This window comes from Seriola lalandi, unplaced genomic scaffold (genome assembly GCF_002814215.2).
Source record: "Seriola lalandi dorsalis isolate HSWRI2012SDOR001 ecotype SW California unplaced genomic scaffold, Sedor1 jcf7180002054892, whole genome shotgun sequence".
Lineage (NCBI taxonomy): Eukaryota > Metazoa > Chordata > Actinopteri > Carangiformes > Carangidae > Seriola > Seriola lalandi.
The window spans coordinates 206,263-220,114 of NW_019525444.1; the positions used below are offsets into that span (position 1 = coordinate 206,263).

The 13,852-nt window shown below is 39.3% G+C and overlaps 2 protein-coding genes across 2 annotated transcripts in view; one reads left to right on the plus strand and one right to left on the minus strand.

The window, feature by feature from the left end:
• The window catches only part of fam20a (FAM20A golgi associated secretory pathway pseudokinase), a 9,683-nt gene extending 6,549 nt beyond the window's left edge, over positions 1-3,134 (plus strand). The window contains exons 7-11 of the mRNA XM_023429250.2: positions 781-961; positions 1,462-1,571; positions 1,680-1,761; positions 1,848-1,907; positions 2,091-3,134. Of these exons, the coding sequence (XP_023285018.1) occupies positions 781-961; positions 1,462-1,571; positions 1,680-1,761; positions 1,848-1,907; positions 2,091-2,361 (704 nt within the window). The 3' untranslated portion in view covers positions 2,362-3,134. The remainder of the gene's footprint in view (positions 1-780; positions 962-1,461; positions 1,572-1,679; positions 1,762-1,847; positions 1,908-2,090) is intronic.
• Positions 3,135-4,653: 1,519 nt separating this feature from the next.
• On the minus strand, positions 4,654-13,722 carry prkar1ab (protein kinase, cAMP-dependent, regulatory, type I, alpha (tissue specific extinguisher 1) b). The gene is made up of 11 exons (XM_023429251.2): positions 13,568-13,722; positions 11,733-11,948; positions 10,235-10,405; positions 9,972-10,063; positions 9,822-9,883; positions 9,671-9,717; positions 9,366-9,524; positions 9,054-9,114; positions 8,732-8,853; positions 7,522-7,603; positions 4,654-7,225 (listed from the first exon to the last, which is right to left on the minus strand). The coding sequence occupies exons 2-11, from the start codon at positions 11,904-11,906 to the stop codon at positions 7,053-7,055; spliced, it is 1,143 nt and encodes a 380-aa protein (XP_023285019.1). The 5' UTR covers positions 11,907-11,948; positions 13,568-13,722; the 3' UTR covers positions 4,654-7,052.
• Between the last annotated feature and the right edge of the window lie 130 nt (positions 13,723-13,852).

Below are 13,852 nucleotides of genomic sequence, written 5' to 3' on the forward strand. Positions count from 1 at the left end.
AGGGGGGGGGGGGGGGGGGGGCTGTGTGCCATACTACTTCCTGATGAGAGGCAGTGACTTTCTGTAGCCTAGCATGAAATAGTGCAGCACACAACCCCCAGTAAAACCACACCTTTTTGTTTTATTTTATTTATTTTCAGTAAGGATTAAACAAGAGACATAACGTGTTCAGTTGTGAGCTTTGGAGGCGCTATTAGGGAGCTATTTATGAGATATCTAAATATTTTTAACATCAGAAAGAGCCAGGCTAGCTGTTTCACCCCGTTTCCGGTTTTTATGCTAAGTAAGCTAAGCTAACCGTCTCCTGGCTATAACTTATCTTCGTATTTACCGTACTACTTTGTGAGCTTCTTCTCGTTTAACTCTCTGCAAGAAAATGAATAAGTGTTTCCTAAAATGTCGAAGCATTTGTTTCACGTGTCCTGTAGCTTGTGTTGCTTGTTAGGGTTTATACATTTAATGCCAAGCAAACGCAGCTAGAAATGTTTTATTCATGAATGACATCAACAATACGTTCAGCAGCAACTGTATCATGATAATATCATATGTATATCATGATATACAGAGTCTGCAGTTATGCCCCTATATCTTTATAAACAAAGCATATCTCTCTAAACCTGCACTTCCCTGTGAGTTATTTTGGTTCTGGTTTGATGTCTTTCTTGCTGGTGATAAGACATCCAGCTGTAGGGAAAGGCAGAGCTGATCAAACAGCATGTAATTGTATGTGAACAGGGAACTCATCTTGTATTACACCATTTTGCTCTGCTCCTCAAACAGCGAACAACACGTGTTTCTTCGCCAAGTGCCTGTATGTGTGTAAGACAGAATATGCGGTGTGTGGGAACCCTGACCTACTGGAGGGCTCCCTGTCTGCCTACCTGCCCGGCCTCAGCATCGCTCCCCGCATCTCCATCCCCAACCCCTGGATACGATCGTACACTTTCACCGGAAGAGAAGAGTAAGACCACAACAATGCATACTCCAGAGGAATTACATTTTATCCTATACTACTATACATGCATTTGATAAATTGTTGTCTTGTGCAACATGCAACATGCACAGCTAATCCAACTGTGGTGGCCTTCAGCAAGATTATAAATTCTAGTATTTTCAAAATAAAAGGCCACATTTCCCATATAGCCTGTTTATTCTGAATCAAATTGGATGTTTGTCTTTGGTCAAAGACTTTTTCTCTTTCATCCGTTCTTTCTTTGCTACACCACCCACTGTTTTTGAAACATATGAAGTGAATTTGCACCAGACTAACAGCAACGTCTTCCTTTCCTGTGCAATAAATCAACTAAGTGGGGTTGCCATTAACTCCACCTCCAACCCAATGTTGCAAGGAAATTCTAAGGACATTAAGGAGTAAATATGGACACTGTTTTATGTTAGCTCAGATAATATTCTCTGTGAATCCTTTCTAACTGCTCCTCTTTATCTGTGTGGGTTTTAAAGGTGGGAAGTGAATCCTTTCTACTGTGACACCATAAAGCAGCTGTATCCATATAACTCCGGCAACAGGCTCCTCAACATCATAGACATGTCCATCTTCGACTTCCTCATAGGTATTTTATTCCACTACATTATCTACTCTTGATACAACCAGTAGACCTTTCACTGTCAGAAAACCTCTTTCCACACACTACTGTAAAGGTGTTGACCCTCTATCGCAGGTAACATGGACAGACACCACTATGAGATTTTTACCAAGTTTGGGGATGAAGGATTCCTTCTCCACTTGGACAACGCCAGAGGGTGAGTAGAAAACATTGTTGAGAATTAAATTATTGTGAAATTATATTTTATAGAAGGCTTCATGTGACATAACACCCTGTGTTCAGGTTTGGAAAGCACTCTCAAGATGAGATGTCCATCCTGGCGCCGCTATCTCAGTGCTGCATGTAAGTAAGATGTAGTATAGTGCAGCAGAAGAAGCTTTTTCTCTCTTTGTTTGTGGACTTACATTTGAAGGATTTCATACAAAAAATGTATGTGAACAATTAAAATGTTTCCTAATGTATAAATGTCTTTATACATAAGTTTTCATGTCAAGCAAACTTCTCTCTTCTCCGTTCCCTCCTCAGGATAAAGCGCTCCACGCTGCTGCGGCTCCAGCTCCTGGCTCGACCAGAGTACAGGCTCAGCGACGTGATGAGGGAGTCCCTTGATGGAGACCCTTTACAGCCGATCCTGATGGAGCCTCACCTTTTAGCGCTGGACCGCCGGTTACAGAAGATCCTCCGAGTCGTCCAGCGCTGCGTCCGGAGGCTGGGCGAGGATGAGGTGATCACCAAGGACTTTATCAAATCCACAGCGAGACCTCAGACTGCCACAGAGATGAAAAAGACCAGGTAACAGAGGATGATAGGCTCATCCCTCCTGCTTTTTGTACCACAGAGGACTTCATGGTGAAGCACAGTCACCTTTTCAGCAAACAAGGCCCAGGTGGTTTCGATTTAAGGAACAAGCCATAAATGGAAGATGCTGTGGAATCTCATTGGGGAGGTTCAGAATGTGAATCTCTGCTGGCCTCAAATTCCTATCACAGAGGGAGACGCACCTTTATTTCCCTTCGTTTCTCTCGTGGTCATAACTTCCCCCCCAAGGGTGCATTTTATGACAGGGCTCTCAAGTACCCTTTATGCACATAGATCAGGGTGGTTAGAAGGTTTGTACATATAAATTAAGGCCTTTTAAAGAACAATTGAAGACCAACGTCAGCTGGAAAATTAGCTGGGAGAGTAAAAATACAGTAGTGATACTAATACAGAAGATTTCATTCATACATGGAGCCACAGACACGCTCTCACCGTCACACACATCAACATCAGCAAAGAAGTTCACACAGGAGAGCTGTGATGCACTGGATCAGTCGTTCGTCAAATGAACGCTGACTGTTAGAAGAGAGATGTTTGTGTCGTCCATGTGATGTTAAAATTAGAAAATAAAGTTATTTTATCTGATGACAGCAGTTTTTAAGAAAAGCTATCACCTGCAAGTAAAAGTGTAAGCTGGTTTGTCTATGTGTGTGTTTATCTGTGTGTGTGTGTGTGTGTGTGTGTGTGTGTGTGTGTGTGTGTGTGAAAGAGAAAAGTGCTACCTATTAAACAGTCATTTAGTTTACTCCACCCCATTTTCCAGACTTGTAATCCTTCTCTGTCTCATCTGAGTGTTTAAACAGCTTTACGACATCACTGTCAACTAAAACAGGCTGAGGCAGAAAAATGTCAAACTTAAAGCAACGAACTAATATCTGTTATGTCCCAACACTATAATAATAATTGTGTAGCAAACCAAGTTTTCCATTCTTCTACTTTAATTTCTAGTATAAATATCTGAGTGTGTTGTCCTCTGTGAACATGTCTGAGCTTTGGCCTTTGTTGTTTTCTTTGTTCTTTTCCAACAATCCTGATATGTTCCAAGATGTGAAGTCAGACGAATAACCACAACTATTTTTAAGAGATCTTAAGAGTTGGTCCAATCTTGCCAAATAAAGTCAGACATCAGCCTGACAAAGCAGGCAGAGGGAGGTTGATAAGCCTCCATATCATAAAATGTGCTCTCAAACACAGGTACATCCAATCCTACTACAGCATTTATGCAGTATATCTTCACTAGCAACCTAGCAACAGGAATAAACATTTTAAAACCGTCAAAAATGAAGAATGGCCAATTAGAAGAGGAAGGAACAGATTGAACTTTTCCAAACTCCAAATAACCATGTGCAACAATTTTTAAGCAGCAATGTTGGTGATTCCCAGAGCCAAGTACAATTGTCAATAATCAAGTTTAAAACCTTTGCTCATTGTTTGAAAATATCACTGCATGGAAACATGACCTAAGTTGTCTAAAGCCATAAAATGCTCTTAAAGGAAGACCAGAGAGAGAGTGGATCATTAACCAGACCAAGTATTGTTTAAAATAATGAGTTTACAAGAGAGGAATGAGAAAGGTTGTATATCTAAAATGTAGGTATACAGTAAATTAAGAATAAAAGGCTTTAAGTTTTTGTGTAGGAAGGAATGAACACCAGTGATAGTCAGGCGTTTACAGACTTAGGGCACTATTATGCTTCCCCCTGGTGGACACATTTCATATTACATCTTTTTGAGTACACACTGGGCCGGCAGGTCCCAAGCTGCTCCTCACACTCAGAGAAAGTCTAAATCAGTTTTGCTCTTGTTGGTGAGATTAGAGCTGAAAAAATACGTTGATTCATAGAAAAGTAATCTGCAACTATACAGAATAATTGTTTTCGTGCAGAAATGTGCCAAATTCCCCTTTTACAGCTTTCCAATAGTGAATATTTGCTGTTTTTCTCTCCGTTTTATATAATTACAACAAAGTATCTCTGGGATTTGGATTGTTGGTCTGACAAAACAAGACGTGAAGATGTCACCTTGGACTGAACTAGAATGGACATTTTTCACTATTGCCTGATATTTTATAAACCAAACAATTGATAGATAAATGAACAGCAGAATAATCTATAATAAAAATAATTGTTGGTTGAAGCTGTAGGTGGATTTCCTTCCTAACAAATTCCACATCATTCAAACCAGTGACATTAAAAGTACAGTTTTGGTAATAAGCATCATGAGCTGCAACAAATCTCAAATAAATAACGAAGCCGGAGAAAAAGCTGAATCATTTTTACTTTTTTATTGCTTAAACTGCCATCTGGAACAATCTATACCAAAAGGAGAAACATCTTTGCACATACAGGAGGTCAAACTGAATACAGGGTAGAATACAAAAAGAATGGTCCTCTGATCGCCTGCAGCTCTCTTGCGCTGCAGGACTAACAAACTCACTGAAGGTCGGGCTAGCAGGAGTGACCAACTACTACTGTAAGCCCAGGTTAGGTAAGCTAAGGCAAACCGGGACAATTGCAGTGTGGCTAAAAACATTTTGGAATAAAACCGATGCTGCTGCTATTTACATGAAAACAATATTTCGACAAAAAGGTGAATCGAACCCTCGCCCCTAACGGAGTCATTTCCTGTGGATCAGGATAAACAGGATGTGTTGCCAATGGACAAGAAATCCACATGTAACCACATCCACAAGGACAACCTGAGGGTTAGGGGGAACAGATGAAGATGCTTGATTTAACTGTAAAGAAAAATACACTCATGTCCATTCACAAAAACTCTTCTCACTAACCTGACTACCCTGCAATCGGCACCAAAATCAAATCTTCATAGACGTACAAACATACATCTCAATTCTAAGCGCATTCAAGTGCTTTGAATGAGACAAAACAGAAACTGGTAACAGACAGTGAGGCAGGAATGAAGAGTTAAGTCTATAATCCATAAGTCAACATTGTGTGATTTGGTAAAGATCTTTTAAAAAAAAAAGTAAAGAAAAGAAAAGAAAAGAAAAGAAACGACAGACTTAACATTTTATGTCATCTAACTAGTCATGAAGCAGTTAAGCTAGGGAGTAACAAACCAGATATCTGACCTGCTTCTGCACGCAGCTGCAGGGCATGGTTTTTAAATTCACGCTTCCATTCATACCGGATCACTGGATGCCTAAAACATCATTCCAAGTAAGCATAGAGAACAGATCACAAGCTACTCTGATGAGAAGACAGCCACCTTTTCAAATAGGCAATAAGCAATGACACTAATTTTAAATAAATACCTGCTCGCTCTGCCTGTCAGCTCACCTGTGATGCTTTGATGCATAAATACTTCAGATGTCCTAAAAATCCATAAACCATCTCTTTATTTATTTATTTTTTTTTCCAAGACTTCACTTCAATAAACCAGTAGTTACCCTTTTGATCTATTTTAAAAAGTTTTAACCCATGACGTTTTACACAATACAATTACATACTGTTTTGTCAGTTGACAAGAAGAAGCATTTATTTACTTTGTGGCACTGGACACCTAAAATAGAATTTATGGAAAAATAAGTGTTTACAAAAGACAGTTAAACATATTTTTTAAAATCACCATCACTCCAAACCATAAGTTTATCATTTAGTCAATGATAATAATAGAACTATGATCGTTTTAACTATACTATGATAACATTTTGATTACAAACCATAGCAGAAGAGTGAAGTTATTTGGTATATACTAAAAAATTGAATACTGAAATACACTTAATACTCTTGTTTTTTTTTTTTCCTTTCTTTTTTTGTTTTTTTTCCTCAGAGTAGTCAAGGCAGTTCTTGTATGGTCAATCTACCGATTAAGAGGACAATAAGGGTAATAACTACTTCCTGTTTGGAACTCCAAATAGTCAGGGAACAGAACGCGCACTGCATTTCCACGGCTATGCATTTTTGCGTTGTGACAATAATCAACATTTGGCACTAGCCTGGTAGCTGCACAATTAAATAAAAACCTTAAGTTGCACAAGCTCTCTCAAATTAAGCAAAATCATCATCTCATCATACCAATCAGGTAAGGTAACCAAAAATAACAAATGGAGCATCAACACAGCTGAAACCTAAAAAGAACAAAAGTTGAAGCAGTCATATTCTTCCTGCCTTCTCTAGTTTCTAGGTTCTGCTCTACGCTGTTCATCTAATCGGGCTAACTGATGTCAGAAAGGAAACTCTTAAACGGGGAAGAAGCATTCCTCTTCGCTTCAATCTACAACATAAATCTGTAACAAATTCACCAAAAGCGCCATTGTAAAGTTTGATTGTCCTGTCTCATCAGTCTGAGACCCAAATGTTTTTGAGATCTCCTAACAATCCCGCTTTGTGTTTAAGTCAAAAAGAAAGCGTAACCAGCAAATACATATATAACATAGGTAACATGTGATGTAACTGTGCCTACAAGGTAGCGTACAGCAGCTGGTACAAGCGCTGGTGAATGGCTAAAAGTCACCTCTGCCTGACGGGTGATAACAACAAAATGATCTGTGTGTGTGTGTGTGTGTAAAACAAAGAGGGGGAAGAAAAAAAGTGAACAGAAAGAAGAAGAAAGTGACAAAAAGCAAATTGCATTGGTGGACCCTGGGTCTAAAAGGAGAGGAGAAGGGAGAGGGGTGGAGGGAGGGAGAGGGAGGGGTGCCCCCCTTCAGACAGACAGCGAGACGAAGCTGTTGTACTGTTGGATGTTACGTTTGAGAATGTCTGAACAGGGACCCAGGACGCGCTCGAAGCGAGGCCGGTCGAGCTTGACACACTTCAGGGGGCCGCGGGCGACCACGGTGGCAGCACGGGGACGGTTCATCAACAGAGCAATCTCACCTGGAGAGAAGAGGAAAACACATACATACACACACACACACACACACACACACACACACACACACACACAGTTTAAAATATAAAAAAATGGTAATCCTTCTGCAACGTACAAACAGAATGTCTTTGACAAAACCTACAGGGAAGGGCCAATTATTAATGCAACAAAAATCCCATTTTTAGAGCCATTAGTGCAGCGTTTCTTTTTCACTTACAACAATGCCACAAAAATAATAAAACTAACTGATTAAATGAAATAAAAGGCTGCTGTCATGACGTGATGATGCTTTAGTTCTCACCAAAGTAGTCAGATGGTCCTAATCTCCCCACTTCCACAAATTCCTCGTTCTCTGAGCGACGCTGCAACACAGCTGCAGAACCCTGAAGAAGACACACACACACACACGCACACATCAGTTTAAATGCACCCGAAGAAAACTCATCATTATCTCCATAAGGGTTCATTTGTAAACAACTGAATGATTGAAATCCATCTGATACAATTAAATAGGTTTTGAAATCATTGATTACCCTTTACAATAACTGATTTAAAAGTTAATTAATCATGCTTTTGTTACATATTAGCTAAAAATTTTTTTTTTACCTTTATAATAAAGTGTTACCAATTAATTTTAGGGACCCTGAATCATCACACTCAAATGACATATTAAGACATAATTTTCAATCAATTAAACAAATGAACACACAAAAATAAATGAATGTTGGCTCTGTCAAAAAACTTAAAGTGTCATCAGTTTAATACCAATAAGCAAGAATAAATTTTATATTTTGTTTTATTTATACTTTGTTCAAATTAGAGTTACAACTAATTATTATTTGATTGATCTGCAAATCATTGTCTTGATTAATAAATTAACAACTAATAAAACTCCTATTATAATTTCCTTCAGTCAAGGGTCTTGCATTTGTCTATTTGTGTCACCCAAAGGAAGCCAGTTTACTGCGATAATGTTAAGTAAAGAAAAGAGCAAAACTGATCATATATAAGAGGCTGGAATCATTAAATATTTGGCATTTTATTAAAAAAGTACTTAAATGATTAATCAATAATTAAAATTCTTGTTGAATGATTTTTTGTGACCACTCATTTAATCAACTAATCATTTCAGCTCTAGAAGAAATGTGTTGAGGGTGAAGCAACATTTTTCCATCACCACCAGAGGGCGTGTGTGTACGTGCGTGTGTGTGTGTATGTGTGTGTGTGTGTGTGTGTGTGTTGAAATAGTTCAGCTGAAATCACGAAGCAGCATTAAGTCAAGTGGATCCAAAACCTTCTCACGTGTTTGCTGACACTGGGGCAACTAAATACAGAACTGATTAAATAAAACAACCAAAGGCAATGGACATCCCAACAACATAAATCATCTGTGCTTAACAAATGATCTTACCCAGTCATCTCTTCAGACTTCTGAGGTAAAATCCTGGTATTGTGACAAATCTAGCCAGTATGAAGTCGTGTGTGGAGAGAGTTAGTGATCACGTGTTTACCTCCAAGATGATGAAGAACTCATCTCCAGGCTCTCCCTGCACGACAATCTTCTGTCCATCCTCAAACTGGACGGGCTCCAAGGCATCAGCGACTGTCAGACGCTCCCATTTGTCAAGAGACTCTGAGGAGGGAGAACACAGAAGAAAGTTCTCAGCTGAGATGAAAAATCTCTTCTAAAGGTTATTGGTTTTGTTTCTAGGTGAGATATTTTTGTATTCTCTTTCAGGTTATTTTAATCTCAGCACCAAGCACAAGTAAGATACTTGTCTTATTCTATTTTTAAGATTGGGATGAGGCTGATTTTTAAAAAAATTAACCCACCCAAAATGGACACTTTCCTGAGGAATTCCTCATACATCTTCCTCTTTCTCAAAGTGCTTCCCTAAAGAGAAAAATATTTGTATTAGTGTAACTGCGTAAAAATTAAACATTAAGAATTAAGATTATACATTTTGAAATAAGAGTGATACCACATCACATAGGCATTCCAGTTAATGAAAGTGAGATGACTATTATGAGGATATGAGGTTGTTCCAGTAGCAAAAAAAATAAAATAACTGAATATGAAAAGAAAAACAAGAAGAGACCAGAAACATTTCCCAAACAAGCTTTATGAACAGTGGTCTTCCTCACCATAAGTATTCTCCTGTAGCTGTCTCTGTCGATGCCCCACAGCTTGACATTGGTTTTGGCTCTGACTGTGGCCGCCCTTGGAGTGCCGTAGATCAGGGCTAACTCTCCGAAGCTACCGCCTTCTCCAATGCTGGTCACCCACTCATTGTTCACATACACCTGTCAGATTAGCAGTGTACAAACCAAGGTATTAAACTGCTGCAGTGGCAAAAAGCAAATGGATAAAGGAAAAACTAAAACATTCACAATATTTTTGTTAGTAGTTAAACATCTCTCTCTATCCATGTTGAGAATCAGATACTCACATCCATCTCCCCTTGGTCGATAACGTAGAAATTGTCACCTTCGTCACCTGAATGCAATACAATGATAGTGTCAACATCACATTCATAAAGACATGCTTCAATTTGGAGTTATTCTTTATTCAACTTAACACTGAAAAAAATGACACCCTACCCTGCAGAATAACCGTTTCCCCAGCGATGTAGGTGACTGGAAACATTGCATCAAAAATGTCACTGGAAAGAAAAAGATATGTGAGTTGATAAGCTGCACGCAGCTAAACAAAAACACCCAAACTCCGTCAATGAACGGTTTCACAGGTACCTCCTCTCGTTGTCATCCAGGTGTGAGAAGAGCACATTCTTTTCGATAGCTTTGGCCAACGCTGCCATCGTCTTGTAGTCTTTTGGAATGACCTTAGAAGACAACGCACCCACATGTTACGCGTTAGGGTGCTTTCACTCGCTCAAGAGTTTCAACCAAATATATTGCATGTAAACTTTACATAACGCTGATAGCATCAGATTGTTTCTGTAGATGTAACTTGTTGCGACACTCTTGTGGACTTCGCAGCTGCTTGCTTGTACCTTTCTGACATATGAGGCTGCATCCTCCTCTGTGTAAACCTCTGCACTGAAGGCTCCTCTCCGCCGGCGACCCTTTACCACAGGGTTCATAGGTGGAGACACCTCCTCATCACGTGAGTCTGAACGGGAATTGCTGGCCTTCTGTTGGTTCTGAATCTGCTTGGCCTCCTCCTGGAAGGGAGGGAGGGGAATGAGTCAGTGAGGCAAAGCCAACAGGGTTTATTGCTGCTGCAATTCATTCCAGTTAAGTCAAGGCTTATTAATAAAGCAATGTGTAATTAAATGCTACACAATGCATATCAACACATAAAACACAAAACAAAATAAAATGACTGCTAAAACTACTGTGCGGTTCCTCCTTAAGATAACCCAGGGTTTCAGAACCATCCAAAGGCCACAAACATATATAACCAAAAACATTTACAGCTAAATTTCTAAGTCTTTGTATAGTTAAAAATACACTCTACAAGGATTTGAAGGTTATTGTCAGGTGAGCATCTAAAAAAATCTGACAAGAGGTTGATAAACTACAAAAGATGTGTAAGAGAATTAAAAAAAAGAATCCTATCTTGAATAAAAATGGTTCTACAAGCAGTAGTTTCAGGAAAACGTTTGTAACCAATTCATAGTAATTAAATATGAAATTTGATTTATTGTATGTGCAGTTACGTGTTTTAATTGAATTTAATTAATTATCTAATCAAGAATCAATATGTAAATTTGCCTTACTACATTTTTACTGGTATTTATAGTAAATGTAGCATATGGTTTTGAACATAGCTTCTGTAAGCCTGATCCCAAAGTGTACATATACACTTAAGAAGTCCAAAATCTTATCCAAAACATGTATATACTGTTTATAGAAATCATGTATTATTTTCCTCATACACATATTTTTTTCACTGTGTACAGTTGCAGAGTGAATGAATCAACATACATAAACAATTGGGAAGACCAAATAACAAAAATTGAAGCTCGTAGTTGTGCGGAAATAAAGTAACAACTGACATTAAAGTGGTGTCAGCATGTTAGGTAGAGAGCTAATTAACTTAATTTGAATATATTACAAAATATTTAAGCTATTGCTATGTGACTCTTAGCCAAACTGCTGCACTCGGAAACAATGACATAAAAAGTTATAGAAGATTTAATCCAAAACATGACTAGCAAAAGTAATGATAACATCATGGACATACAAAGTGCTTCAAGCTAAATGACTGGGAAATCGCTTCGTCTGTGACATCCACTGAGTTGAAATGACAAACTGATTTAATAAGGTTGTATTTTTTGGCCTTAGAAATAAAAGGAAATACTGTCTGACCAAGTGTAAATAATTGCAGTTTATGACAGAAAATAATAGGTGGTTTATGAGACGCCAACTGCGTGGTGTAAGATGAGAGTATATGATGCACAGCTTTCACTGTATAATGATTTGCTTTCTGTCCACTGACCAATAAGGTTAACCAAAAAAAATCCAATAACAAACACACACACAAACCTTCTCCAGCCTCTCGAAGTATTCCCTGAGGAAAGCCATGGGCCTGTCTGGCCTGGAGGTGCACAGCTGGACAATGCAGTCCTTCAGCAGCTGTTGAATGTTGTGTTTCTGCACGTACTGCTCACACTCCCTCAGGCTCCGCTCCTCCTCACTGCTCGTACTTCCAGATGCCATGACGACAACTGCAACCCTGCTCTGTGGCCTCTAACCTTTGTTCTGGAGAGAGTGGACAGTAATGGGAAGAAGGAGCATGATTTCAGATCATCACTGTACGACATGGATTCACTGGATTACCAGAGAGCGACACAGAGTAAAAGCGCCTGTGTGTCGTGATGAGAAATGGACAGACAGAAAACGTGAGAATGTGAGAAAAATAGAACCAGAGTGAGAAGGCACAGAAAGACGGAGTGGTGTTTTGGCACTATGGAGCCTGAGTGCTTCTGAGTGTCAGGAGTGAAAACTGGTCATATGATGTGATCACACAAATTTGACTACACACAACAAAGTAGGACAGGCACACTGTCTGTGTTGGGTTTATTTACTCAAAACAAGTTAAGTTTCCCACCAACCTGAATGAAGTCTTCTATCTCAGTAACTGGCTATGGCTGAAACAGTATTATAGCCAAGGCCTAATTTTAGACGAATGGTTAAGTGAAGGCCAGTGACTCAATCCACTGTGAAACAGACTTAACCATAAAACGAGTGCACTTGCATGAGGTTTCAACATTTCAGGCCACAATACTGTTGCTGAGCAAAATAGCCTGACAGATCATCTGATCAGTCTCTGTGATATCAGCTTCTTCAGATAGCTCTGAAGAAAGGCCTCTAAAGCCCTGCTGTAACCATTATGTGCATTTTAGATGAGAAAATTAGTGAACAGCAAGTCCTGTGGAGAAAACAGACCAATCCATCCTCTCCTTGCAAGTGTATCATGCATGTGCATCAGTATAATAGGATTTGGATAATTTCTAATCTGACAAGGCCCAAGGGAGATTACTAGCCATGTTATCAAAGATGAGGCTGGCACAAGCTTTATGCAACTAACTACACTTGAGGTGGAAACTTGGCAGGCTTGCTTTACTCTAAACCTACCATAGGAATAACCAAGTGATAAATGATACTGTTTACAGACCAGGTGTTATAAATTAAGAGCTAAAACTACAGGCAAGATCCAACAACAGGGCTCTTCAGTCTAATATAATTACTAAGTTTTATTAAGTTTGAAATCTTTAAAGTATTCAAAGAATACAATTAACATGTTAATTCTTTAATTCAGTTACTGAGCTGCAGCATCACCTCTGCTGTCCACTACGAAGCAGGCTGTCAATTAAATTAGAAAAAACACAGCGGTACACAAATGACCTTGCTGTGCAACTGACAACGTACTATACTCGAGGATGGATGATATAACGCAGCCAATAGTGTACGGACTGAGTAAATGTTATCGCCTTTAGAGACTGTGAAGCAAATGCCCTGTGTGTAACATCGTCTAGGTCAGGAAGGCTTCATGAGGAGGCTGACGGCTGCAGCCAAGTAACTTACAGCGAGCAGACTAATACTGAAATACTATCTACCCAAAATACAAAATAACCAGTAAACACAAAATATAAATGGATAGTAAATTAGTTACACCTTTGCTTAACTATTTTTGACCTACGTAATGTTTGAGAGTGTGTCTAGTTTGATGCCTAGCTGGCTAGCTCCGTGCAAAGGCAAAGCTCTCCTCCAATGACGCCATCTTGAGTTCTATCATAAACAAACGAGAGACGGAGCAAACAAATTTCACCTATCCAGAGGTCATATGTTCCATGAACTGAAAGAACGCAAATACTCACAAGAAACTGTAAATTCTTGCCGAGCCTTTCGGTAGCGACTCGGGATGGATGATATTTTTCAAAGCGTACCGTTACCAGATCCTCCTCGCTTCGATTTTTTTCCCGAGCCCTGGACCGCTGCCCCACCGGATACGGCTGAGAACCAATCAACAGCCGTCACTGACGTCAATTCTCCTCGTTCTGACATGTGAGCCCGTAACCCCTGGCAACCTTAAAGGAGACTGCACGGAAACCGTGACGTCAAGGAAATAGTTTCGAAACAAAAAAAATCCATTGATATCTGAT